Source organism: Equus caballus, chromosome 21 (assembly GCF_041296265.1).
Source record: "Equus caballus isolate H_3958 breed thoroughbred chromosome 21, TB-T2T, whole genome shotgun sequence".
NCBI classification, from domain to species: domain Eukaryota; kingdom Metazoa; phylum Chordata; class Mammalia; order Perissodactyla; family Equidae; genus Equus; species Equus caballus.
The window spans coordinates 31257758-31283752 of NC_091704.1; the positions used below are offsets into that span (position 1 = coordinate 31257758).

At 34.4% G+C, this 25995-nt stretch overlaps 1 protein-coding gene across 12 annotated transcripts in view; it reads left to right on the forward strand.

Moving 5' to 3' along the window:
* IL6ST (interleukin 6 cytokine family signal transducer) overlaps positions 1-25995 on the forward strand; it is a 59918-nt gene that overhangs the window by 23332 nt on the left and 10591 nt on the right. For 5 of the 12 annotated variants that reach the window (XM_005604255.4, XM_005604257.4, NM_001301172.2 and 2 more), the window contains 12 exons: positions 1664-1969; positions 2858-2978; positions 6925-7091; positions 7656-7810; positions 9577-9736; positions 11689-11771; positions 12450-12660; positions 13242-13424; positions 15646-15747; positions 15914-16060; positions 16599-16739; positions 20164-20260. In XM_005604255.4, coding sequence (XP_005604312.1) covers positions 1664-1969; positions 2858-2978; positions 6925-7091; positions 7656-7810; positions 9577-9736; positions 11689-11771; positions 12450-12660; positions 13242-13424; positions 15646-15747; positions 15914-16060; positions 16599-16739; positions 20164-20260 — 1873 coding nt within the window. Of the gene's footprint in view, positions 1-1663; positions 1970-2857; positions 2979-6924; positions 7092-7655; positions 7811-9576; positions 9737-11688; positions 11772-12449; positions 12661-13241; positions 14295-14974; positions 15131-15645; positions 15748-15913; positions 16061-16598; positions 16740-20163; positions 20261-25995 lie in introns of those variants that run through there. The other 7 variants (XR_011430116.1, XR_011430115.1, XR_011430114.1 and 4 more) reach the window with 3 other exon arrangements.

Below are 25995 nucleotides of genomic sequence, written 5' to 3' on the forward strand. Positions count from 1 at the left end.
CGGCAAAACCCCTGGCCACCAAAGTGGAGCGCGTGAATATAACTGTTCAGCCATGGGGCTAGCCGCACATGAGATGGTTTTAACGAGCCTGTGTTTCACTTTGACAACTGGAACATTTGCCCATTTCTAGTATTTCTCTTATTCTATGTGATTAAAAATTATTAATATTGCGTCTCTGGATATAGCTCATGTTCTTTAATACTCTAAAGTATATTTTCTATTTACTGTTCCCTATAATTATTTTAGAGAAGGCAAAACAGGAATAATTTTACGAAGGAATAATAAAGTGAGGTCTAGGAAGTTTTAAGGACTAATATAGTCACAGGGTAACTTAATACTCCGCAAGATGAAGTTCTATACAATTGAAAATTTAGAGTAATATGTGCACTGGGACTACAGTAGACATGTGTAAATAATGGCAAGGTCATGTAAACAGGCCTATTATAAGTTTTGAAACAAAGAAATACATATTCTGACTCTGGGTCTTGAAATACGCTTTGAGAGGTCCCAGGATTCCATTGAAGATTCCATTGATGGTAATAGGTAGCTATTAAATAATTTAAAATAGGGAAATGGGATAAACAGAATTTTGAACAGTAACTTTTGCAGCAGTATGTAGGATAAACTGGAAGGAGGTCAGACTCGTATAATATGGTGGCCTGAGCTTCAGCAGTCAAATAGGATTGGTGAGAAGAGGTTAATACACATATTAGGAATATAGAACCAGCAAGACTCAGTGCAGTGTTATTAAGTTGGAGGTAGGAGGATGCTAATTAGAGATGTTGAAGATGACTACAAAGTATCTGGCCTAGGGAATGGTGCTGTTAGCAGAGGTAGAGAAATAAGAAATAATAAGAAATAAGATAGAATAAATTTGAAAGTGACTGTGATGCATACAGTTTTAGACGTGTTCATTTTAAACAGTAACATGTTCATTTTAAAGTACCTACAGAATATCTCAGGTGGCTATGTCTCAAAAGCTATTGAAAACATAGGAAGGTAGAACTAGAGATAGGGATTTGAATGTCATCAACATGGAGTAGGTGATAGTTAAAGCATATAGTTGTGGGTTTTTTTAAAAACAGTCTGATTCTTTGTTTTTTGATATGGGATTTTATCCCATACAACTTATTGTAAAAACGAATGTATTTGGTCATCTTGTTTTATTCATTTTGTTTTTTATTGCTCCTTTGCTGTTTCCTTTGTTATCTGAGTTTTGATGTATGAGTGATGTATGCTATCTCTCCGTGCCCCCATCTGCACTCCCAGCAGCATTCAGGACTGGAGAGGAGCAGAGACTACCACTGCCTGTTTTCTGGAAGGTTTAATTTAGATCTCGGGTTTGAGTTGAGGAACAGGGTTGATGGTGGAGCAAGTATGAATCATGCTGCAGGCAGCCTGTATTTTCTAAAGCAAAGTTAGAATATAAAAGGGGCCGAAGCTTACATAGGGTTTTTTTAATCCACCTCCATCTGCCTTATAATTTGTGTATTTCTTTACAAACTTAGGCATTAAATTATGAATATATTAATTTTCACTGTGTTTCTTTTTCTGTGTCTTTAGAAATATTTTAGTGAAGATTGAGGGATTGCCTTGATATAAAATATCATTTTGTACCAGAAAAATTCAATTCATTTTTATCTTTTCTATTTTTCTTTTTCAGGTGGACTTCTAGATCCATGTGGGTATATCAACCCTGAATCTCCAGTTGTACAACTTGGTTCTAATTTCACTGCAGTTTGTGTGCTAAAGGAAAAATGTATGGATTATTTCCATGTAAATGCTAATTACATTTTCTGGAAAACAAACCATGTTACTGTTCCTAAAGAACAATATACTGTCATAAACAGAACAGCATCTAGTGTCACATTTACAAATATATCTTTATTGAATATTCAACTCACTTGCAACATTCGTACGTTTGGACAGATTGATCAGAATGTTTATGGAATCAGAATAATTTCAGGCTGTAAGTTTTGTTTTGTTTTTGTCTTATTACAGATTTTGTGATGACTGTTGAATTACATTTTTAATGTCTGTTGGTCTCTGTGAAATGCAGTAACTTGTAGGCTCAGTGACTTTTATACATATATATTTTTAAAAAATAAGTTCAGAAGTGGAACTGCGTTTGTATTACTAATATATGAAAAGCGTAAAGAGTAACGCGTTTTATATCTTTACTGAAAGTCAAGCATCTGTCAGTATTCTAGAAAAATATTTTGATGTGAGACTTCCAGAAAAGTTTTGTCCAATTAAAATCTGTGAATGTATTCACAGTAACTTTCAGTATCCTTTAATTACTGAGAAAATGCACATATAAAACAGCTACCTGAAGAAATGAGTAAGTACTAGAGAAAGTCCTTCTTCTTTGTCCAAGTAAATAAGTAACAGTGATCCAGGAGTGAATTATCAAATTTGTGGATCATCCGAAACTGCAGTTTTGGCGTTTGCTTTTCCTTCGGTAGAGTTTGGGAAGGCAATAGGAAGAGAAATAAAAGGAATCATTTTTGCTTCTATTTAATTGCCTCTTCGTAACATGCAAATATTACTTTTTAAAATATACTTAATAGAGAAATCATGTGATCCAGTCATAAATGAAAGTTGAGTTTATATAGAAAATTAATTTGATACATATTATTTAATGACAATTATGATAGAAAATGTATATTACTATCTGAAAAGTTTGAGTTTAAATAGAAAAGAAATTAATTTTTTACTCACCAATCTTTCATTATGTCCACAGTTTTTGCTTGGGTTTCTTTTTCTAATTTAGGTTGTAAATGTCTTGGGTAGTATTAAATTACATGTTATTTGTGGATATAAAACTTTTTGAAAATTGCTAATTTTTCCCTTTTAGTGCCTCCAGAAAAACCTAAAAATTTGAATTGCATTGTGAATGAAGGAAAGAAAATGATGTGTCAGTGGGCTCCTGGAAGGGAAACGTACCTGGAAACAAACTTCACTTTAAAATCTGAATGGCAAGTTATTTTAAGTTTGTTGTATGTTGAATTTATTAAGTTAATCATTTGTGCTGGAATTTTTATCTCAGTAAGTAGTAATATTAAATGGAAATTTTTCACCATTTTATTTAACCTTTTATAACATCTGAAAGATATAAAAGTAGAAAGAATAGTACAGTAAATCCCCATTTGCCCATCATCCAGTTTCAATAATGATCAGCTTATGACCAGTCTTACTTTATATATACCCCACCCCAGATTGTCTTAGAAAATCAGATATTGTATCATCTCATCCATAAATATTTTAGTACATATCTCCAAAAGAAAAGGACACTTTTCTAAAAAACGTAACTACATCCTATTATTACACCCAAATATACAGTCTCGCACCATGTAACAGCCTTTTGGTCAACGACACACCGCATATGCGACAGTGGCCCCGTAAGATTAGTACCATATAGTCTAGGTGCATAGTAGGCTATACCATCTAGGTTTATGTAAGTACACTCTGATGTTCGCAGAACAACAAAGTTGCCTAATGACGCATTTATCAGAACATTTCCTTATCGTTAAATGACGCATGACTATAACTGAAAATACTCTAACGTTGTGACATTTTTAGTTAGCGTTCAAATTTCCCCAGTTGACATGTCTTGTAAGTCTCCCTTAACCATAGGTTCTACCTGCTTTTCTCTTCTTTCTTTTTCTCTGCAAGTGAGTTGTTAAAATAATGATTATACATTGTTTAACATATTCCTCTGTCCCTTTATTTCCTAAATATTGCTATTAGATCTAGACACTTGATCAGATTTGGGTTTGATTTTTTTTTTTCCCCAACAATAATCCATAGGAGTGATGTGTACCTCCATCAGGAACCACTGTATAATATTTGACTGTTTCTTTTTCTGATACTAAGATTAAGCAGTGGTTTCAGGTGTTGTCAGCCTATCCCCTCATTATAAAATTCCCCGTTAGTTTTTTTCAAACATAAAGAAAAGTTGAAAGAATTGTACAGTGATTACTTGTACATACCCATCACCTAGACTCCACAGTTAACATTTTACTTTATTTGCTTTATCACATACCTATTTATGTGCGCATCCTTCTCTCCATTTATCAATCCATCTCTTTATTTTTTTATCATTTCAAAGTGAGTTGTAGACATTAGTGTGTACTTCACCCTTGAACACTTCAAAATTTACATCATTAATTAGATGTAATTAACTAGATGTTTATAGGTATGTTTTTGTTTTTAGGTAAAATTTATATATATCTTAAAATATACTTAGGTATCTTAAATCTATTATTCAGTGAGTTTTGACTAGTGCATATACCTGTGTAACTCAAACTGCTGTCAAGATATAGAATGTTATTAACGCTCGCAGAAAGTTCACTGATGCCCATTCCCAGTTAATCCCAGCCACTACCATATCCCACCCCATCCCACAAGGCAACCACTTGTCTGATTTTTCTTCACTATAGATTTTTGTGTGTTCCAGAATATCATATAAATGGAATCATACAGTATCTCCTCTTTTGTGAAAGGTGTTTGTGACTCAGCAGAATGTTTCTGGGATTTAACCATGTTGCTTCCCCTTAGTTTCTCACTTTACGATTTGAGCAGTCATCAGTGATCATTATTTGTATATGAAGTACAAAACAGTAGTATTCTGTCTTTTTTTTAACCTGGAAAACTTCACTTTGTCAACTGTTGCTTAACCTGAGGTACAGTTCATATAAGAGAAGCAAAATTGTATTAATATTTTCCCTTTATAATTAAACAATTTTTAGTTGATTGGTTCCCTAGTGTCCTCCAAAGGTAGATAATGAGGGGTTTTTCCTCTCATTATGAATTCTTATTTAAACACATTTGATATATTATGGTTATTATTCTTCTTGATATTTAAACTGTTCTATCTTTGGTTAGTGGGAACTTATTTGGATTGGCTTGTCCTTTTTTTTTTTTTGATTTTATTTTTTTCCTTTTTGTCCCCAAAGCCCCCTGTACATAGTTGTATATTCTTCGTTGTGGGTCCTTCTAGTTGTGGCATGTGGGACGCTGCCTCAGCGTGGTTTGATGAGCAGTGCCATGTCCGCGCCCAGGCTTCGAACCAATATGAAACACTGGGCTGCCTGCAGCGGAGCGCACGAACTCAACCACTCGGCCACAGGGCCAGGCCACAGGGCCAGCCCCCGGATTGGCTTGTCCTTTTGATACAACTTCATTACTCTTTGTTAGCTTCCTTGATTTCTGATATGACATGATTTTGTAGGTTCTTCTTAATATATTTCCTGCCCCAGACCTATCTAGTGCTAGCGGAACTCCTTGCTCCGTGTTTGTTGTTGTTTCTGGCCCTTTTCAGTGGAAGGAGCTAAGAAATATTTTTAAGGTAAAATACATCATGAAATTATACTGATAGTTCCAATTTAAAATCCACGCTATGGGTGTTTACTTAATTTCATCTAACGTCTACATCTTCTGTCTTCTGTGCTGAAAACCTTCATTTCCAGCAACACCACCATATTTATTTGCTTTATCCCACAATAAACACAACTGCAGAATAACAATGCCAATATTAGGACCAACAATATGATTACTAAAAAGAATTCTGTGGCAGGATCCCACATGCAAAGAATGGAGGAGGATTGGCACAAGTGTTGGCTCAGGGACAATCTTCCTCAAGCAAAAAGAGGAAGATTGGCAACAGATATTAGCTCAGGGCCAGTCTTCCTCACCAAAAAAATTAAATAAAAAATTAATTTAAAAAAAAACAAATTTTAAGATTTTTTTTTTTTTAAAGTTTGGCACCTGAGCTAACAACTATGGTGAATCTTTTCTTTTTCTTCTTCTTCTTCTTCTTCTTCTCCCCAAAGTACCCCAGTACATAGTTGTATATTCTAGTTTTGAGTGCCTCTGGTTGTGCCACGTGGGCTGCCACCTCAGCATGGCCTAATGAATGGTGCCCTGTCCGTGCCTAGGATCTGAACTGGCAAAACCCTGGGCTGCCGAAGCGGAGCGTGCAAGCTGAACCACTCAGCCACAGGGCTGACCCCTAAGATTGTTTTTAAAGTTACTTGAAATAGTTCCTTTCTATGTTTTATACCACCAACTCAATACAAGAGTTCATATGTTTCATTTTGCTTTTTATTTTTAGGAATTTTCTTAATTACATCAAATAATAAATTAATACAAAAAGTCAAATTTATAAAACAAAGTATATTCACAGAAGTTTCAGTTCCCTGTCTCCTATACCTTATTCCCTCTCTCCCCCTAGAGGGTACTTGTTTCGCTTTTGATTTGTCCTTTTATTTCAAAAAATAGTGTGTTATAGATGAATATTCTTAAGTGATGCATACTTTGAATATATATGAGTAAATAAAGTAATATCACTTGAAACTTTCTATGGTGATCAAAATCAAAAAGTGGTTGCCTGGGTTTGACTGGAAAGAGGCTGAGGGAATTTTTTGAGGTGATAGAAATTCTTGTCCCTATCCTCCTCTCACCTCCTAGCATATTGCCCTTAGAAAAAGCATACTGTGCCTGAAGAAAGACATTGCTGGTACAGTAGGATTCTCTTTCAGGAAAGGAAAGAAACAGTACTAAGATCACAGGAATTAGATCATTTTTGGAGAAGGGTCAATGGAAATAGAGCGTAACATTCTAAATGTAATATTTTTGGACTGAAAATTTGAAAATAATTTTGTGTTTTAAGATATAGATCAAACTCAGTTTTAAAGGAAAATGGGTTACTTTTTAAGAAATTTTTATTTGTTTTTACTTTTTAAGAAATTTGTTATTTGTTTGTAGTGATCACACTTTATTCTAAATTTAAGGGAGTTAAGTTATTTATTCCAAGCTGTGTTTATTCCAATCTGGGTCTCATCAAATCTTTTCAAGTAGCCTTTTTCCTCTGATTTTTTCAAATCTATTTTTAGTGAGTGATTCCTCCTTTTTTGCATTTAGGGCAACAGAGAAATTTGATGATTGTGAAGCAAAACGTGATACCCCCACCTCATGCACTGTTGATTATTCTCCTGTGTATTTTGTCAACATTGAAGTCTGGGTAGAAGCAGAGAACGCCCTTGGGAAGGTTACATCAGATCATATCAATTTTGATCCTATAGATAAAGGTAATTATAAACCTGAATTTGAGAATTTATTAGAATATACAGTGGTTTACAAATTAAAGTAGTTTTTAGATTTTAGTTAATGTAGAAACAAGCATTTTATTATCGTAGTGACTTTTACAAATTCATTTTATCAACAACATTAAAAATAATTTGGAAAAAGAAAAATATGTATAATCCCACCACACTCACAGCTGTTTTCACTTTGCATATTCTGGTATTTGTCCAATTATCAAACATTTTACAGCATTGTAATCATAGTATACATGTTCCTTTTTTTATTCTTTTTTAAATTTTATATGTCATAAATATTTAATTATCTTTTGATATCTGAACCTGAAAAGATTAACAAATGTAATAAAGTGACAAGGAAAACTAAAGTTTCTCTAGAAACCTTTCTTTCCATTATAATACTATGGCATAGCATTGTTTTAGAGAGTTTCGTTCACTTTCTAAGAATAAATTAATATTGTGAAATTAAAAAAAATATGAAGAGTGTATTTGAGTTTGTATAAGAAGTTGTGACAGTAAAACATGATAAACATTGGAATTTATTTTATTCTTCAGTGAAGCCCAATCCACCACATAATTTATCAGTCAGCAACTCAGAGGAACTGTCTAGTATCTTAAAATTGACATGGATCGACTCAAGTATTAAGACTTTTATCAGACTGAAATACAACATTCAATATAGGACCAAAGATGCTTCAACTTGGAGCCAGGTAAATTGAGAGTTACTGTTTATTCAAGTAGTCTTTCTTGCAACCCTCTAACCTAAAAGTCCCAGTAATTTTCTGAATGTCTTAAGTTTCTGGTTATGTGAAATATTTTACTTGACACCTCTTTCAGATCTGTGTTCAAGCTAGGGCAGACAGACATCCAGATAGAAAATACAGTTTTCCTGAATATAGTAGCTTTTAAGTGAAGCTATGGAAGTGATGCAGAGTGATGGGGAATAGCATTTTTAATGGGAGGCAAAAGGAACACAAATAAAAGCAAATTAAGTGAAGGAGTAAAAATGAAGAGATTACATGGATGAGGTAGAGCAGAAGTTGGCAAACTATGTCTGCAGGCCACATTCAGCTTGCCACCTGTTTTTGTAAGTAAAGTTTTATTGGATCACAGCCACACACGTATTGTCTCTAGATATTTTTGTGCTACAGTGAAAGAGTCAAGTATTTGCAACAGAGACTATCTGGCCCATAGCCTAAAATATTTGCTATCTAGCCCTTTATAGAAAGTTCACCAACCCCTGAGGTCGAGAATGGGGTTGATGGGGAACTTGTAAGACTGAAAAGGAAAAGAACAATGTAACCAAAGATGATACTGTCAGCAAAAGGAATACTTGCAGATTTTTAAAAGGCTATCACCATAACATTGAACTCCCCTTAATATTCTTTCTTATAACTTTATTTATTACTAACAGTGTGCTTTTGGTTTGTTTCTCTGGTTGCAATAATGAGCTTATAAGGGAATGGAGCCCATGACCTTACTACTTCTGTCCTCCATTCCACTAATCTAAAAGGCTCAGAATACAATCAGAAAAAAAAACAAACCAAAATGGATTAATGCTTCGTGTTGTACACAGAGGATACTATACCTGAAGTTCTTCAAAATATTTTTTAATATCATAGCATCTTAGTTCATTGATACAAAAGTGACTGACACCTATTTTGTTATCCAATATTGAAATCCCAGAGTAATAGAAAGGACCAATTATTTATCTATATTTAGTCTCCTTTTTTCCTGAATACTAAGTTTATCTACAATAATAGCTTTAGTTTTTCTTAGTTGGGCTAGATATCTTCTTTTTGCCTCTCCAGATCTTACACTCTACCCTTCTCCATCCTACTCTTTGTCTTAGGATGCTGACTTATATGGATTTCGTCTGTGGGTTCCCATTGCCTCTAGTTCCCCCTAGCAAGTTTAATGGGAGGAGGGGTCCTGGCAAGAAAGAAAAGAGGTAGAAGTGAGATCAGCGCTTTTGTTTTCCCTGCTTCCTCCGTGGAGCTGCCCCATATTTCTCAACCTAGGGTCACTGCTCCTCTCAAGTTAGTCCTAGCTGACCCCCTTCCAGGTTCTGGTCCTCCACTCATCCCGTTGGGCCTAGGAGTGGTAATAGCTACAAGCCTCAGAGCACTGACTACACTATCTAAGGTTTCCCTACATCCTGCCCCCTTTCCCTTTAGTAAACTCTCCTTGAACTAAATGCTAATGGGAGTGTACCATATTTTTCCTGCTGAGACCGTGAGTGTTATAGGCCCCATGGAAGAAAGGAAGAAAAAAAGGAAGAAAGGATTAATAATAGATGTTTTCATACTTCCCAAATCTATTAACTTTACTGATTTTGACTGCTTTTTAACTTTCATTAATCTCCAGAGCTTATTAGTCTTGTTTCGTTAAATTAGTTTCTAAAATCTTTTGCAATTTACAAGACCGATAATAAATACCTTTGGATTTATTGTTGGTCAATTTGCTTTATTTTCAGATTCCTCCTGAAGATACAGCATCCACTCGATCTTCATTCACTGTCCAGGACCTTAAGCCTTTTACAGAATATGTGTTTAGAATTCGTTGTATGAAGGCAGATGGTAAAGGATTCTGGAGTGACTGGAGTGAAGAAGCAAGTGGCATCACATATGAAGATAGTAAGTCAACAAGTATAATGAAGTAATAAAGCTAATATTGGAATTCTGGCTGTGAATTGTGTCTCATTAGTCCTCATTGCTTCTTATTTTGTGATCATTTTATCCAAACTAGTATTTTACACTTTTCTTTTTAAGGACATCAAGATATAAAATTTAATGTGCATTGTTGATAGTATAAATCTATTTGATACCTAAAAAATTATCATGGGGTGGTGTCTTAGATACCATGAGAAAACCGTTGACTTTAATGGTTGATCAGTCCAGAACATTTTTTAAAGGAGTATGCTCCAGAGATATCCCTAACTAGAGAATTATATCCTGAATCATCAAAAGCAGTCTATCTAGCAAAATATACCTTAGACCTTCACTGTCAAAAGATATTTTTACTCTATGTTTTCTTTATATTTTTCTGCTAGCACTTGATCAGCTCCTGGAAAGAGATCCTGGAGTTTTGGTTGGTTGGTTGATTTTTTTTCTTTTTATTCCATCATTATACAATGTATATAGTATAGAATCCAAAGGGCATAAAAGGGTGTATGGTCTAAAGTAAGATTCCTTCCCCAAAGCAGCTAACATTACTAATTTCTTCTATAGCCATCAAGAAATAGTCGTATGGCATATAGATTTTTTTTTTTGAACATTTTCCTATCACCGTCTCACACTTTAGGTGTCAATGGCAGCAGCTATGCTTTCAAACCTCGGCTACCACCTATATCCCTTCACTTCCAGCTCTACTAGAGGTCTAGATAATTATATGAAGTGAGAATGCCAAAGGCAGAAAAGTAAAGTCCCCTTCTCCACTGAGAATTTTCTCTCATTCTTATAAATGCCAGGAAAGAAAGCAATCCTGCTACTGCTGGTTTGGGGTCCTCAACCAGATTCCTTTATCTTGGCCAAGAATTCTCAAACTGGGATTCTTGGGGCCTTTAAAGGTACTTGGCTCAGTTTAGGGGAGTTCCTGAACTACTTTAAAATGTAGACAAAATATTGTGGTTAATGCTTGTGTACATTTTCTGAGGAGATGGTACCTAACCTTTGTGAAATCAAAGCGATATCTGGAGCCCAAAAAGTGAACCATTGGATTAAGCATTTCTTCACCTTAGTGAGTGAATCCTCCAGGTTCTCTTTATGTTAGAAAATATTTCTGGCCTATAACATTTTCTTTATAATTTCTTGTTCTTTATTTTTTTTGGGTGTACACTGTACTCACAAATATATCTGTTTGAACCCCCTGTATCGGCAAGCCTTTTCAAAACCCAGCTTTCCTGGTCTGCTTTTTCTCTTTTCTCTGTTTTGTCATCTGTATAATTGCCTCTTCATGATCAACACATCACTGCTTAGATTTTATTCAGATCCTTTTTTAATCTATTGAATACCAAATTTTTCAATTTATAAAAATTTTGAAAAATTAGTTGATCCTACAGGAATTTTAAAAATCTAATTGCTAGCATTTGATACTTTGTTTCATAAAGTGCTTTTTCATGCGGTTGGTGATTAACACAACAATCCTGTGAATTCATTTTTATTTTATCCCATTACACTGAATCATTTCAATGTAAGATAATAGACTTACACTACATTTACTTCATTTATTTTAATTTGTTTTAGGTTCTTACATATATACATTTGGGGGTTTTAATCATGTATTTAAATATGATTTCAGTTTGATTTTTTGCAATAAGTAATAGTGATACGTCTTTGGTTATTGCTTAGGATTTGTAGCTTTATAATTTTAAGCTTAGAAAAGAGTCCCAATATAATCTAAATCATCAAGCTATTACCTTGAGTAAAGGAAGACCCAGGCATATCATCCTGGGATGGGAAAATGCTGGTATGAAGAAAGAGTTAAAGACACCATGTGATTGACGGGCAAGAATGTTATAATTTCCAAGATTTTATTTTATTGTTATAATAAAAACTTTTATTTTAAAAAGCTTATGTCATTCCTTTAGGACCATCTAAGGCACCAAGTTTCTGGTATAAGATAGAACCATCCCATACTCATGGCCATAGATCTGTACGACTCATATGGAAGGTAAAAAAAAAAAAAATTACATATTTTTATTTTTTAATCTCACAAATACATTGTATATGGTATTATGAGTGGACTTTTTTTTAACTTTTTATCTAAATGTCAGCAAAGCATTTGATAACTTTTAAATAAATAGACACACTGAGCTTTATATATACTATATGGAAGTCAGAGTCATAAACTGCATGTAATAACTCATAGATAGTTCAGCACAGTTCTATGAAAGTTCTATCAGGAGAGGGCCCTTTTTTTGAACTTTCCTGAGTGCCTCATAGAAAATAATTAATAAGGGTTTTGGGTAACAAAATGTATGCCAGTAATAGGAAATATAAAGTTTTTGTGCACTCCATAGATGTGCATGAGTGGATCATACTAAAAAGTAGAGAGAAAAATACTCAGGCATAGAATAATTTGAGTCCATGTAGCCACAGTGCAGAGTTGTATACAGAACTAAAAGCTAACAGAATGTTGCTACTTTCCCTCTTAGTTGAAGTCATGCCTTTACTCTTCATTCAGTATGTAGTCGTTTTACTTTAGTAGTGAGTTCAAAATGAGGTTGCCAGCCCCTTCCAATTAAATATTTAGAGATTTGACATTAAAAGCAGAATTTGTGATCATGAAATAACTGATTAGCTTTAAGGTTCATGAGATATGTTTGTAAAATAAATTATTTTATTATAGACATTGCCTCCTTTTCAAGCCAATGGAAATATTTTGGATTATGAAGTGACTCTCACAAGATGGAAATCACGTTTACAAAATTACTCAGTTAATGACACAGAACTGACGGTAAACCTCACAAATGATCGCTATATAGCGACTTTAACAGCAAGAAATCTGGTTGGCAAATCAGATGCATCTGTTTTAACTATCCCTGCCTGTGACTTTCAAGGTTTGTGTCTGTAAGATGGAGTCTGACTTATGGATGGGAAAAGGTGGTTAGGTATGGTGAGAGCTCCCATAAAAAAGCATAAGTGTTCTAAGACTGTCTCATCAGTATCAACGATGATCATACTTTTAGAAATCAGTCAGCAGCCAAATAATCTGTTCCATCATTATGTGGCTCACTTAAACTTTTCAGTAAGCTACTTAGTTCATTTAATCATTTTATGATTACTTATCTGGTTTTTTAAATATTAAGGTTTTGTGAACTTTATATGTGTATGACTTAAGTATATTGTTTTTCTATAGCTTTATCTGTAGCTGTCAAAAAAGAAAAAGTTGCAATTTCCATGCACAAAACATTTGAAGAATTTTGGAAAAGGAAGAATTTAAGTTTCAAAATAAATTGAGTACTTTACATGTAAATTATAATGAAGTGCTTTTATTTATGCAAATACATGTTAAAATTATATGCTACCAAAACTGATAGCAAGATAGAGCACGTGGTTATGGAAATGAATGTAAAATATCAAAATTTCAAATTTTTAAATGTTCATTTTATCATATCAGTATTCAAACTTTGTTTTAAAGCTACTCACCCCGTAAAGGATCTTAAGGCATTTCCCAAAGATAACGTGCTTTGGGTAGAATGGACTGCTCCGAATGAATCTGTAAACAAATATGTACTTGAATGGTGTGTGTTATCGGATAAATTGCCCTGTAACCCAGACTGGCAACAAGAAGACGGTACTGTCCATCGCACCTATTTAAGAGGTATACCTGGCTAGAAACATTTAAGTTGGTATCCTTTTTCTAACTCTTTAGACAGATTTTTCTTTTACATATTCTTTTCTGCTTTATAGGTATTGTGGTCCATTGGAAAGACTTCCAATTTATCATTGTTACCAGTTACATCTAGTTTACTAGATGTGTGACTCTTCAGCAAGTCACACTTAATCCCTCTGAACTGCAGTCTGTTTATGGACAAGGCGGGTTAATACTTTCTTCTTTCTATACCCCAGTGTTGTTTTGATCATCAGAGGAACACTTAAACATGTAAAGTAAGAGAGAAATATTAGATAATCCATCCTCTGCTTCCAACTAGTTGTGTATTCTCTACACCTGAGTTAACGTCCTCATCTTTCAGTGAGAAAGTATTTTCCTAGAGCATCTGGGTAACTTACTGACTTCTTACAGCTGTTGAATAGGGGAAGCCGAACTAGAGCTCAGATTTTCCTATGTCTGTTAATTGTACTATGTATTTAAAAGGACTAATGAAGGATAGAAAGTAATGAGGATACAGAGCTCCAAAATGGATTGCTCTGCATTGTAAGGTACTACTTAAGTGGCTTTAAAGTGATACAACAACTTCAAAGAGAAAACAGAAACACTCAACTTGTGTGTGTTTTTTAAGTAAAGAAGGATAACCATTAGAATTCAGCTATAAATAATATGATTAATCAGAAAAAAACTCTAATCAAAGATATACATGCCATAAAGTTTGTGAGCTTTATTCATAAAATAGGCTCTTTGGTCCTCATTAACCTATTATTTAATATACTATTTATTTATTTATTTTTTGGTGAGGAAGATTGTCGCTGAGCTAACATCTGTGCCAGTCTTCCTCTATTTTGCGTTTGGGAGGCCACCATAGCATGGCTTGATGAGCGGTGGGTAGGTCCGTGCCCAGGATCTGAACCCACAAACCCCAAGCTTCTGGAGTGGAGTGCACAAACTTAACCACTACGCCACTGGGCTGGCCCCTGCTGTGCAATTTTAATAAACTTTGTTTCTAGTTTATCAACCTTATCAAATTAAAAGCATGGTGGAACTAGAGAGGAGACAGATTGGTAGTAACTGGACAATAGAAACTTTTTAAAGTATATCGTAGACTCTAGAGACCTTCAGGTTGTAGAAGTAGCCCCATATAGCTCAGTAGCCCTGATTATGTCACTGTATTACAGCAGAATATAAAAATTATTCATCTTCTCGGCATTACTGAGTCATCAAGAATAGGTAAAATTACTCTGTTTAATAAGTTAAAGGGGCATATGTAACTTCATGAATAATAGGGAAATACAAGTTCTTGTTGAAGGTATAAACTTCAGTATACAAACACCTTATTTTCTGATGTGGACAGATAAAATGCTGTATAAAAAGAACTTTACTATTGCATGCTAAAGGAATAGATGGATTACTTTGTTAATTTGGAGAGATATGGGGCTGGCCCCATGGCTGAGTGGTTAAGTTTGCACGCTTCAATACAGCGGCACAGGGTTTCGCCGGTTCAGATCCTGGGCACGGACACGGTACTGCTCATCAAGCCATGCTGAGGCAGTATCCCACATAGCTCAACCAGAAGGACCTACAACTAGAATATACGACTATGTACTGGGGGGCTTTGGGGAGAAGAAAGGAAAAAAAAAAAAAAGAAGATTGGCACTAGATGTTAGCTCAGGGCCAATCTTTAAAAAAAAAAATTGGAGAGATTATAAATACAGGAAACATTAAAAGATAATTTTTTCTTTTAAAATTATGTTACTGTCTGGGAGAAATAACACTAATTCTTTTTTTCCCAGTCACCTGAGAAACCAGGGCCATTAGTGTTTTCGCTAGCTCTTACTAGTGGCATCTTGCTCATTAGGCAGTCTTCAGCGAATTAGGTAAGATGTAGAGAAATTGTCAAACTAGAAGTAAGACCCAGGATAATTTGAGACCACTGTTTTATAAATCCTGAATAGAAATGCAATTATTACTTTTATTGACAACATAAATTTTTTTTTATCCACTGTATTGGCAATAAAAGTAACCGTTTACTTTCATAAACGGTTTTACTTTATTAAGCTTGAGTCTGGTATACGAAAAGCAATGCTTACTTAAAAAGCTGCAGTGTTAAAAGTTCAGTGGTCATGATATTATAATATAAAAATAAATACTGGAATTAAACTTTTTTGTTATAGGAAAAAAACTGCTTAATCTACTATTCTTACTTTAGGAAACCTAGCAGAGAGCAAATGTTATTTGATAAAAGTTACTCCAGTATATGCTGATGGCCCAGGAAGCCCCGAGTCTGTAAAGGCATACCTTAAACAAGCTCGTAAGTCCAAACTCACTTTATTTGAAAAATGTTGGATTTTGTATTAACAAAGGCATTTTATCATTTTTAAATAAGAATATGTCTCATTATGTTCAAATAATTTCATGATGAAATTTTACTAAGTTCTAATGATTTTCAGTTAGCAAATACCTTTATTCTGTTCTAGCGCCTTCCAAAGGACCTACTGTTCGGACAAAAAAAGTGGGGAAAAATGAAGCTGTCTTAGAGTGGGACCAACTTCCTGTTGATGTTCAGAATGGATTCATCAGAAATTATACTATATTTTATAGAACCATCATTGGAAATGAAACTGGTAATAAAACTATATCAGTTATTAAAGAATCAGATGTTTTTTTCTTAAGCTTTTAAATACTAATTTAAGTCTCACCTGCTTATGTTACACATCTCAGTATAGTCACATACCGCATGATGATATTTCTGTCAAGTACAGACCACATATATGACAGTGGTCTTGTAAGATCAGTGTCATATAGCCCAGGTGTTTAGTAGGCTGTACCACCTAGGTTTGTGTAAGTACATTCTGTGATGTTCACACAACGACGAGATCAGCTAATGATGCATTTCTCAGATTCTATCCCTGTTGTTAAGCGACAATTACTGTATGGTATATTATCCTCAAAGAAGAAACACCTGAGAATATGCATTATGGTTGTACTGTTAAAGAAATATTGTGTTGTGCTTATTGAAGAATATTGTCAGAGTATGAAAATTGTTTTCTGATGAAATATATTTTTATTCGTTTTTAAATACTTTCTCAGTGTCAAATATAAGCCAGATGAAGCAAAAACACTTGAGTAGTTGAATAAAGCACACTTACTGATTTCTTTCAGCCGTAAACGTGGATTCTTCCCACACAGAATATACACTGTCCTCTTTGACTAGTGACACTTTGTACATGGTACGAATGGCAGCATACACAGATGAAGGTGGAAAGTATGGTCCAGAATTCACATTTACCACACCAAAGTTTGGTAAGAAGTAATGACTTTTGATCTTTTTTTTTCTCTATTTCTTTTTAAAATTTAATCATGCTAATAATTGACTTAGTTTATATGCTAAAATTTTGTTAAAAGTGCATCTTTGGATTCATAGAAATGCAGTGTTAATAAATTATGATTTTTATATTGTTGTTTATCTGGTTTTGATTCTTCCTTTAAACTATAGAAAATATTTTTCCTCAACTTTTTTGTTGTTTGATTAACTGTTTCTAATTTCACCTATACTCTATAAATCCCAAAAGAGTTTTTATATCTTTCTGAATGGGTTCATTTTTTCACTGGCAAAACTTGGGTGTTGTCTCTTTCCTTCTTCCCTTGTTCCTTCCTTTTTTAGGCAGGTTGCTGGAAAGACTGCTCCACCCTTACTGTCTCCTCTTCCATACTTCCAGCTCAGTCTTTAACCTCCTGGAACCAGGCTTCCAGCCCACCAGTCCACTGAAACCTCTCTCGTACCACTCATAGAAGACCTCTTAGTTGTCATATCCAGTGCATGGTTTTTAGTATTAATCTTTTTTTCCTACACTTCTCAGTATTTGACTCTGTTGGCCTCTCCATCCTTGAAACTACCTCTTACCTTGGTTCGCTGAACTTTTCTTTGTTTTTTTAATAGCATTCTCCTGAGTCTCCTCCCTTCTGGTACTTCTTTCCTGATTTCCTTTTCCACTCTGCTTTTAAATGTTTTGTATTCTCCAGAACTCTGTTCCAGAGCTCTTTTCTTACTGCCTATTCAAACTCCCTGTCCATGACTTTATCCATCCTCTCTTTCCTTCCCAAATACATTTATCTTTCTTTGTTCCATGCCACAACCATCCAGCTCTTTGCCAAAACCAGAAATGTAAATGCAATTTCTTCATATCTTTTTCAGTTAGATAAGCCAAGGATCAAGTCCTGTTGATCGGGCCTCCTAATTACTGTTTGTCTTTGCCCTCTCATAATCCCTTTCTTTGACCCTAAGTTTCTCATCATTTTCTCCACCTTTCTCTGTCTTTTCCTAGTGTGTTGCCCTAGGTTAGCTTCTCACCGTCTTTTGTTTTGTCTGTTTCTGTAGCCTCCCTAAAGCAGACTTAAGCTGTATTCTTTCTTGTTCTTACTACATTTTGAATAATTATAGAAATTACCTTATTTTACTGTAATTGTATTTGTAGTCCCTACCCCCAAGTACCAACACAATGAATAATAAACACTAAACTCCATATTCCTTGTTGGTTGAATGATTGCTGAATGGGAGAATAAACGGATGAGTGACTACGTAAAATAGATCCTGAGCTTTGCTGTGATGGCCAATAGTGAATATAGTTTCTGGGATAAGATTTGTGGTGACATGTTAATAGAACATATATGTAACAAATAGTATTTGAAATAAAACTTTGTGCCATGATCTTTAGAAAAATAAAAATAATAAACTTTTCAATATTATCCTGATTATAAAAGTAATGTTCATTATAGGGAATTTATACAGTAAAAATACAAAGAGGAAGAAAAATCACTCCTAATCCTTCATCTAAGATAATCTCTTAACGTGTTTGTATATCCTTCTAGTTTTTTCTATGCATACATTTTTTCCAAAATTAGATCATACTTAGTAGTATTACTTCATCATCTGCTTTTTTCACTGACCTGTCTGTTTTATGGATTCATTATGGTTTCTCCATATGGCATGGGCCTTGCTCCTGGGGACCTTAGTTGAAGAAATACGGCATAAGTAAACAAAACAAATGGAGAGCCATTTGGGTGATTTAGACAGTAACTAGAGTAGGAATTTAAACATATCGGTGGGGGGAGCTTCACCTTTAAAGATTTTGTGGAGCAGATAATATTTGAGCCTTGAAGTTAGAATGTGGACAAATAGGAAAAAGAAGCCATCTTAGAGCAGCATGAGTAAAGGTCCAAGGCATGAAAATATAAGCAGAAGTTTAGCAGCAGTAAAGGAAAGGTTCTGCCTAAATTTGATTTGGCATATATCTATGTATATGAGAACCTTAGCATTCAAGAGTTATTTACCAACCTATAGTTTATTCTCAAGCATTGATCTGATTTGATGACTTCCTAGGCTTCATAAGATGTAAAGTTACTGGGGCCGGCCTGGTGGCCGAGTGGTTAAGTTTGCACGCTCCACTGCAGCGGCCCAGTGTTTCGCCAGCTCGAGTCCTGGGCGAGGACATGGCACTGCTCATCAAACCATGCTGAGGCGGCATCCCATGTGCCAGAACTAGAAGGACCCACAGCTAAGAATATACAACTATGTTCTGGGAGGCTTTGGGGAGAAAAAGGAAAAAATAAAATAATTTTGAAAAAAAAAAAGATGTAAAATTACTTACAAAGGGATATATGTGGTAGAAAGATAAGACATAGTGAATATTATATGACTGCAGTGTTACTTTCATATATTTTTTCCTGTAAAAGACTAATTAAAAGGGGGCTGGAAGAGTCAACAAGAAACAACCATAAGGTAAATCATTAAAAAATATCTCCAATATAGGGACCAGCCCAGTGGCACAGCTGGTGAGTTCACACATTCTGCTTTGGCAGCCTGAGGTTCGCCGGTTCAGATCCCGGGTGCAGACCTACACACTGCTTGTGAAGCCATGCTGTGGCAGGCATCCCACATATAAAGTAGAGGAAGATGGGCATGGATGTTAGCTCAGGGCCAGTCTTCCTCAGCAAAAAGAGGAGGATTTGTGGCAGATGTTAGCTTAGGGCTAATCATCTTCAAAAAACAAAAAAGATATTGCCAATATAAATTTTCCCAATTAGTGGATTCAGTTGATTAATAAGCTCTCTTGTAAATGCAGATAAGGATTCATGTGGTATTTAGGAATCTTAGACTTGTTGCTTTTTAAATGATGCTGTTCCTGCTTTTGCCACTCCTTGTGCCTAAGATTCTCCTAAAATTCTTAGCCCTATATCAGATACATCGTCTTTTTGAAAACAGAAAATAACTATTAAAAATTTCCCTAAAGGTTACATTTTTATTCCTTGTAGGTTACATTTGTAGTTCAATTATTAAGATTGCTTTAGAGCTTTTCCAATTCTGCCCAGTACTCACAGAACTCAAAGATAAGCTTTTGCTAGGATTCTGCTGAGTGCAGATCATAAATGTAATAAAGGGTTAAGTTTGAAAGCTCTAACTTACCAGGTTAGCCAATAAACTGAGCAAATCATTTTATTCCCCCAACTGACATCATAATTTATGCGTACTATGTGGCCTTGCTATGTAAGGCATAAGTGGCTAGGATATGATCTTCCAAGAGGGGGGAAAAACACTCTGTAAAGGCTGTAAAAAGAATTAGGACAGGATTTCATCTTTTCAAATGTAATCTGGTTGGGAAGTTGCATTATTTCTCTTTAGCATATGTGTCAACAATTATTTTCCTTCTTACCTCTTTCTGTCTTTTAGCTCAAGGAGAAATTGAAGCCATAGTTGTGCCTGTTTGCTTAGCATTCCTCTTGACAACCCTTTTGGGAGTATTGTTCTGCTTTAATAAACGAGACTTGTAAGTACCCTTATTCATATTTTTGCAGCTTTCCCCCAGCTTTATTGAGCTATAATTTACACGCAATAAAATTCATTCCTTTTAAGAGTACCGTTTGATGAATTTTTATAAATGTATACAGATGTGTAACTACTACCACAATCTAGATAGAGAACAGGACTATAACCCTAAAATGTTTCCTCATTCTGTTTTGTAGTCTATCCTCTCCCTCAACCCCTGGCCCCACGCAATCACTGATTTGCTGTCTGTGACTGTAGTTTTGCCTTTTCTAGGATTTCATATAAATAGAATCAAACAGCATGTAGTCTTTTGTGTGTGACATCTTTTGCTTAGAATATTTTTGAGATTCATCTGTGTTGTTGCATATACTAATATTTTTCTTTTTATTGCTGAAGAGTATTCTGTAGTGTAGCTGTATCAAAATTTATCCATACATCGGTTGTGGAAGTTCAGGTTGTTTCTTTCATTTTTGGCTATTATAAATTATGTTGCTATGAGCATTTGCATACAAATCATTGTGAGGGCATATGTTATTTATCTTGAGTAAATACCTAGTATTGGTGTTGCTGGGTCATATGGTTAAGTGCATACTTAACTTTATAAGAAACTGTTAAACTGTTCCTCAAAGTGGCTATACCATGTTGTGTTCCCAACAGCAAATGTGAGAGTTCCAGTTGTTCCATATCTTCACCAACACTTGGTACTTGTCAGGGTTTTTAATTTTAGCTGTTCTTTCTCATGGGTGATAGTGCTATCTCATTATGGCTTTAATGTCCATTTCCCTGGTAACTAGTAGGATCTTTTCATGTGCCACTTACGTATCTTCCTTTGTAATGTGTTGTTTGAAATCTTTAGACCATTTTTAAGTTGGGTTGTTTGTCTTGTTAATATTGAGCTGTAAGAGTTCTTTATTCTGGTTACAAAATATTTGTCAAATGTATATTTTGCAAATTCTGGTCTGTGGCTTGCATTTTTGTTTTCTTAACTGTGACTTGAGAAAAGCAAAAGTTTTTCATTTTGATGAAGTCCATTTTATTTGGGGTTTTTGTTTTTTTTTTTTTTTTCACTCAAAGTCCCATTGCAATTTATTCTAAGGAAATTTAAAGGAAAACAAACAAAACATGGAGTGGTTAGGATATATAATGTAGTCCCATATTCCCACATGCCATTTCCAACAATCATCTGGTAACCTGACCAACCTCAGTCTATAGTTTTTACATGATCCTGTTATTTCTGTTCTTGGTTGAAGTCAAAATTCATGAGATTATTCTAAAAATAAGATGAGACTTTGCAAGGTTGCTCAGGCTGGTTTTGAAATCACTCATCCTATGCATGTACTTTGTAATGCTTTTCCCATTGTTTTTAATAACTTCCTAGCTAATTGTTGGTGTTGAGGTTAAAACACCATAGTCTCTGCAGAAATTATTCATAAAATTTTCCTGGTCACTCAGTCTCACATTCAGCATTTTGCATTTTTCTGTTTTGTTTTTTTTTTTTATTAATGTTATGATAGATTACAACCTTGTGAGATTTCAGCTGTACATTTTTGTTAGTCATGTTGTGGGTACACCACTTCCCCCTTTGTGCCCTCCCCCCACCCCCCCTTTTCCCTGGTAACCACCGATCTGATCTCCTTATCAATATACTAACTTCCACCTATGAGTGGAGTCATACAGAGTTCGTCTTTCTCTGACTGGCTTATTTCGCTTAACATAATACCTTCGAGGTCCATCCACGTTGTTGTGAATGGGCCAATTTTGTCTTTTTTTATGGCTGAGTAGTATTTATTTGGGGTTTTTTTATGGTTCTTAGATTTTTATCTCCTGTTTAAGAAATCTTTGCTTAACCCAGTGTCAAAAATATGTTCTCATGTGTTTTCCTCTTGAAGTTTAATCATTTTAGCCTTATGTCTATGATCTATTTAGAATTTTTGTGCATGGTGTAAGATCAGGGTCAAAGTTCATTTTTTCCCATAGGTATAGGTAGCCATTCCAGCATCATTTATTGAAAAGACTTTTTCCTGTTGAATTCCCTTGATGCTTTTGCCAAAATCAATTGTCCATGTAAGTCTGGATCTATTTGTGAACTTCCAATACTGTTCCATTGATCCATATGTCTATTCATGCCAATACCACACAGTCTTGATTATCATAGCTCTGTATTAAGTTTTAAGAGCAGGTAGTGGAATTCCTCCAACATCTTCTTTTTCAAAATTATTTTGGCTAGGTTCTTTGTCTTTTCATATAAATTTTAATATCAGCTAATCAATTTTCTAAAAAAAATGTTAGAGTTTTGATTGAGATTTTATTGAATCTCTAAATCAGTTTAGGGGAAAAATCCAGTCTGAACATGAGTTCACATGTTCATGAGTCACGTGAGTCTTTTAGTCCATACACATGATATACTTACTGGGTTTTCTTTAATTTCCTTTTGCAATGTTGTGTAGTTTTCAGTGGATGGGCCTTGTATATCTTATGTCAAATTTATTCCTAAGTATTTTTTATACTATTGTAAATGGAATTTTAAAAAATTTTTATTTTCTAGCTGTTCATTGCTAGCGTATAGAAATGCAATCCATTTTTTTAGTATGTTGATCTTGTGTACTGAGACCTTGATAAATTCATTTACTCTAGTGGCTGTTTGGATTCCTTAGGATTTTCTACATATGCAATCATGTTGCCTGCAAGTGAAGATGGCTATTCCAATCTTTATGCTTTTAGTTCATTTACTTATTGTACTGGCTAAGACCTCTCCAGTACAATGTTGAATAGAAGTGGTAAGAGCCACATCTTTCCACTATTCCTGATTTTAGGGGGGAAGGCATTCAGTCTTTCACCATTGCATGTGATGTTAGCTGTAAATTGAGGAAGTTCTCTTGAATTTCTTTTTGCTGAGAGTTTTTATCATGAATCATTGTTGAATTTTGTCAAATACTTTTTCTGCATCTATTGAAATCATGATATTTCTCTTTTCTTCCATGAATGTGGTGAATTTTATTCATTGATTTTCAGATGTTAAACCATCCTTTCATTCCTCAGATTTTGCTGGATTCAGTGTGTTAATAATTTTTGCATCTATGTTCATGAGTGATATTAGTCAATACTTTTTTTTATGATGTCTTTGTCTAGTTTTGGAATCAGGGTAATACAGATTACCTCATAAAATGAATGGCCTCAGAAAATTAATTGGGACATGTTACCTCCTCTATTTTCTAGGAGAGTTTGTGTAGGATTGGTATTTTTCCTCTTTAAATGTTTGATAAAATTCACAGATGAAGCCATCAGGGCCTGCCATTTTTCTTTGTGGGAAGACTTTTAATTAAAAATTTACTTTCTTTATAAATATAGGGCTATTGAAGTTTTCTTTTTCAGTCTGTTTTGGTAATTTGTGTCTTTCAGAGAATTCACTCATTGCTTGGTTAGTTGTTCATCTGGGTTGTTAACTTGATTCCTTTTCATGTTATGTCCAGAGTTTATAGTTGTTCCCCCAGTAGCGTCAATCTGGTAGGATCTTATTACTCATCTTTATTTTTATATTTGAATTTATTCTTAGATTCCTCACTTCCTGTATACTTAATTTACACTTACAAACTTCTAACTTTGGGCTAGGAACTATATTAAGGTAAAATACTTATGTTGGCTTTTGATGATGGGGATATTCTAAATTAATTGGGTATTTTTAATATCATTAGCCTTTCTTCCTTGTAAAAAATGAAATTTATCTTATTTTAGCTGGTACCAATGTGAAAATGTATTTGTTATCTGGCTTCTTTCAGTTAGAAATTGAACATTTTTGCTTTTTCTATTGTTCTTGGGAGGAGGTGTACCACAACAGTTTGTGATGAAGTGGTTTTTATTATAGGATTTGTTTTCAGAGATATTTTTTAATTGAATACTGATAACTAGCTTTAGCCTTAACAATTTTTTAATTGAGGTAACGTTAGTTAATAACATATAAATTTCAGGTGTACATCATTATATTTCAATTTGTGTGTTGTTGTTTTTATCTTCTATTTACAAGTAAGATCATACAATATTTGACTTTCTCCCTGTGATTTATTTTGCTTAGCATAATACCCTCAAGGTTCATCCATGTTGTCGCAAATGGCAAGATTTCATCTTTTTGTTATGGCTGAGTAGTACTCCATTGTGTGTACATACCACATCTTCTTTATCCATTCATCCCTTGATGGGCACCTAGGTTGCTTCCAACTCTTGGCTACTGTGAATAATGTTGCAGTGAACATAGGGGTGCATGTATCTTTACATATTTGTGTTTTCATGTTCTGTAGATAAATACCCAGCAGTGGAATAGCTGGATCATAAGTAGTCCTATTCTTAATTTTTTTAAGAATCTCCATAGTTTTTTCCATAGTGGCTGCACCAGTTTGCACTCCCATCAGCAGTGTGTGAGAGTTCCCTTTTCTCCACATCCTCTCCAACACTTGTTATTTCTTGTCTTATTAATTATAACCACTATGGCAGGTGTGAGATGATATCTCATTGTAGTTTTGATTTTTGTTTCCCTAATAATTAGTGATGTTGAACATCTTTTCATGTGCCTTTGGCTGTCTGTATATCTTCTTTGGAAAAATGTCTGTTCAGGTCTTTTGCCCATTTTTTAATTCGGTTGTTTTTCTGTTGTTGAGATATGTGAGTTATTTATATATTTTGGATATTAACCCCTTATCAGATATATGGTTTGCAAATATCTTCTCCCACCTGGTAGGTTGTCTTTTCATTTTGTTTGTGGTTTCCTTCACTTTGCAGAAGCCTTTTAGTTTAATGTAGTCCCATTTGTTATTTTTTCTATTGTTTCAGTTGCCTGGTCAGACATGGTATTTGAAAATCTGCTGCTAAGACCTATTTCAAAGAGTGTACTGCCTATGTTTTCTTCTAGAAGTTTTATGGTTTCAGATCTTACATTCAAGTCTTTATTCCATTTTGAGTTCATTTTTGTGTATGGTGTAATAAGATAGTGGTCTACTTTCATTCTTTTGCATCTATCTGGCTGTCCAGTTTTCCCAGCACCATTTATTGAGGAGACTTTCCTTTCTCCATTGTATATTCTTTTCTCCCTTGTCAAAAATTAGCTGTCCATGGATGTGTGGGTTTATTTCTGGGCTCTTAATTCTGTTCCATTGATCTGTATTTCTGTTTTTGTGCCAGTACCATGCTGTTTTGATTACTACAGTTTTGTAGTATATTTTGAAATCAGGAAGTGTGATACCTCCAGCTTTGTTCTTTTTCTCAGAATTCTTTCAGCTATTTGGGGTCTTTTGTTGTTCCATATAAATTTTAGGATTCTTTGTTCTATTTCTGTGAAAAATATTGTTGGACCTCTGATAGGGATTGCATTGACTCTGTAGATTGCTTTAGGAAGTATGGACATTTTAACTAAGTGAATTCTTACAATCCAAGAGCATAGAATATCTTTCCATTTATTTGTGTCATCTTCAATTTCTTTTAACAGTGTTTCATAGTTTTCAGTGTATAGGTCTTTTACCTCTTTGGTTAAATTTATCCCTAAGTTTTTTATTATTTTTGTTGCAATTGTAAATGGGATTGTGTTATTAATTTCTCTTTATGCTACTTCATTGTTAGTGTATAAAAATGCAACTGATTTTTGTATGTTGATTTTGTATCCTTAACTTTACCGTATTATTATTTCTAAAAGTTTTTTAGTGGATTCTTTAGGCTTTTCTATATACAAAATCATGTCATCTGCAAATAGTG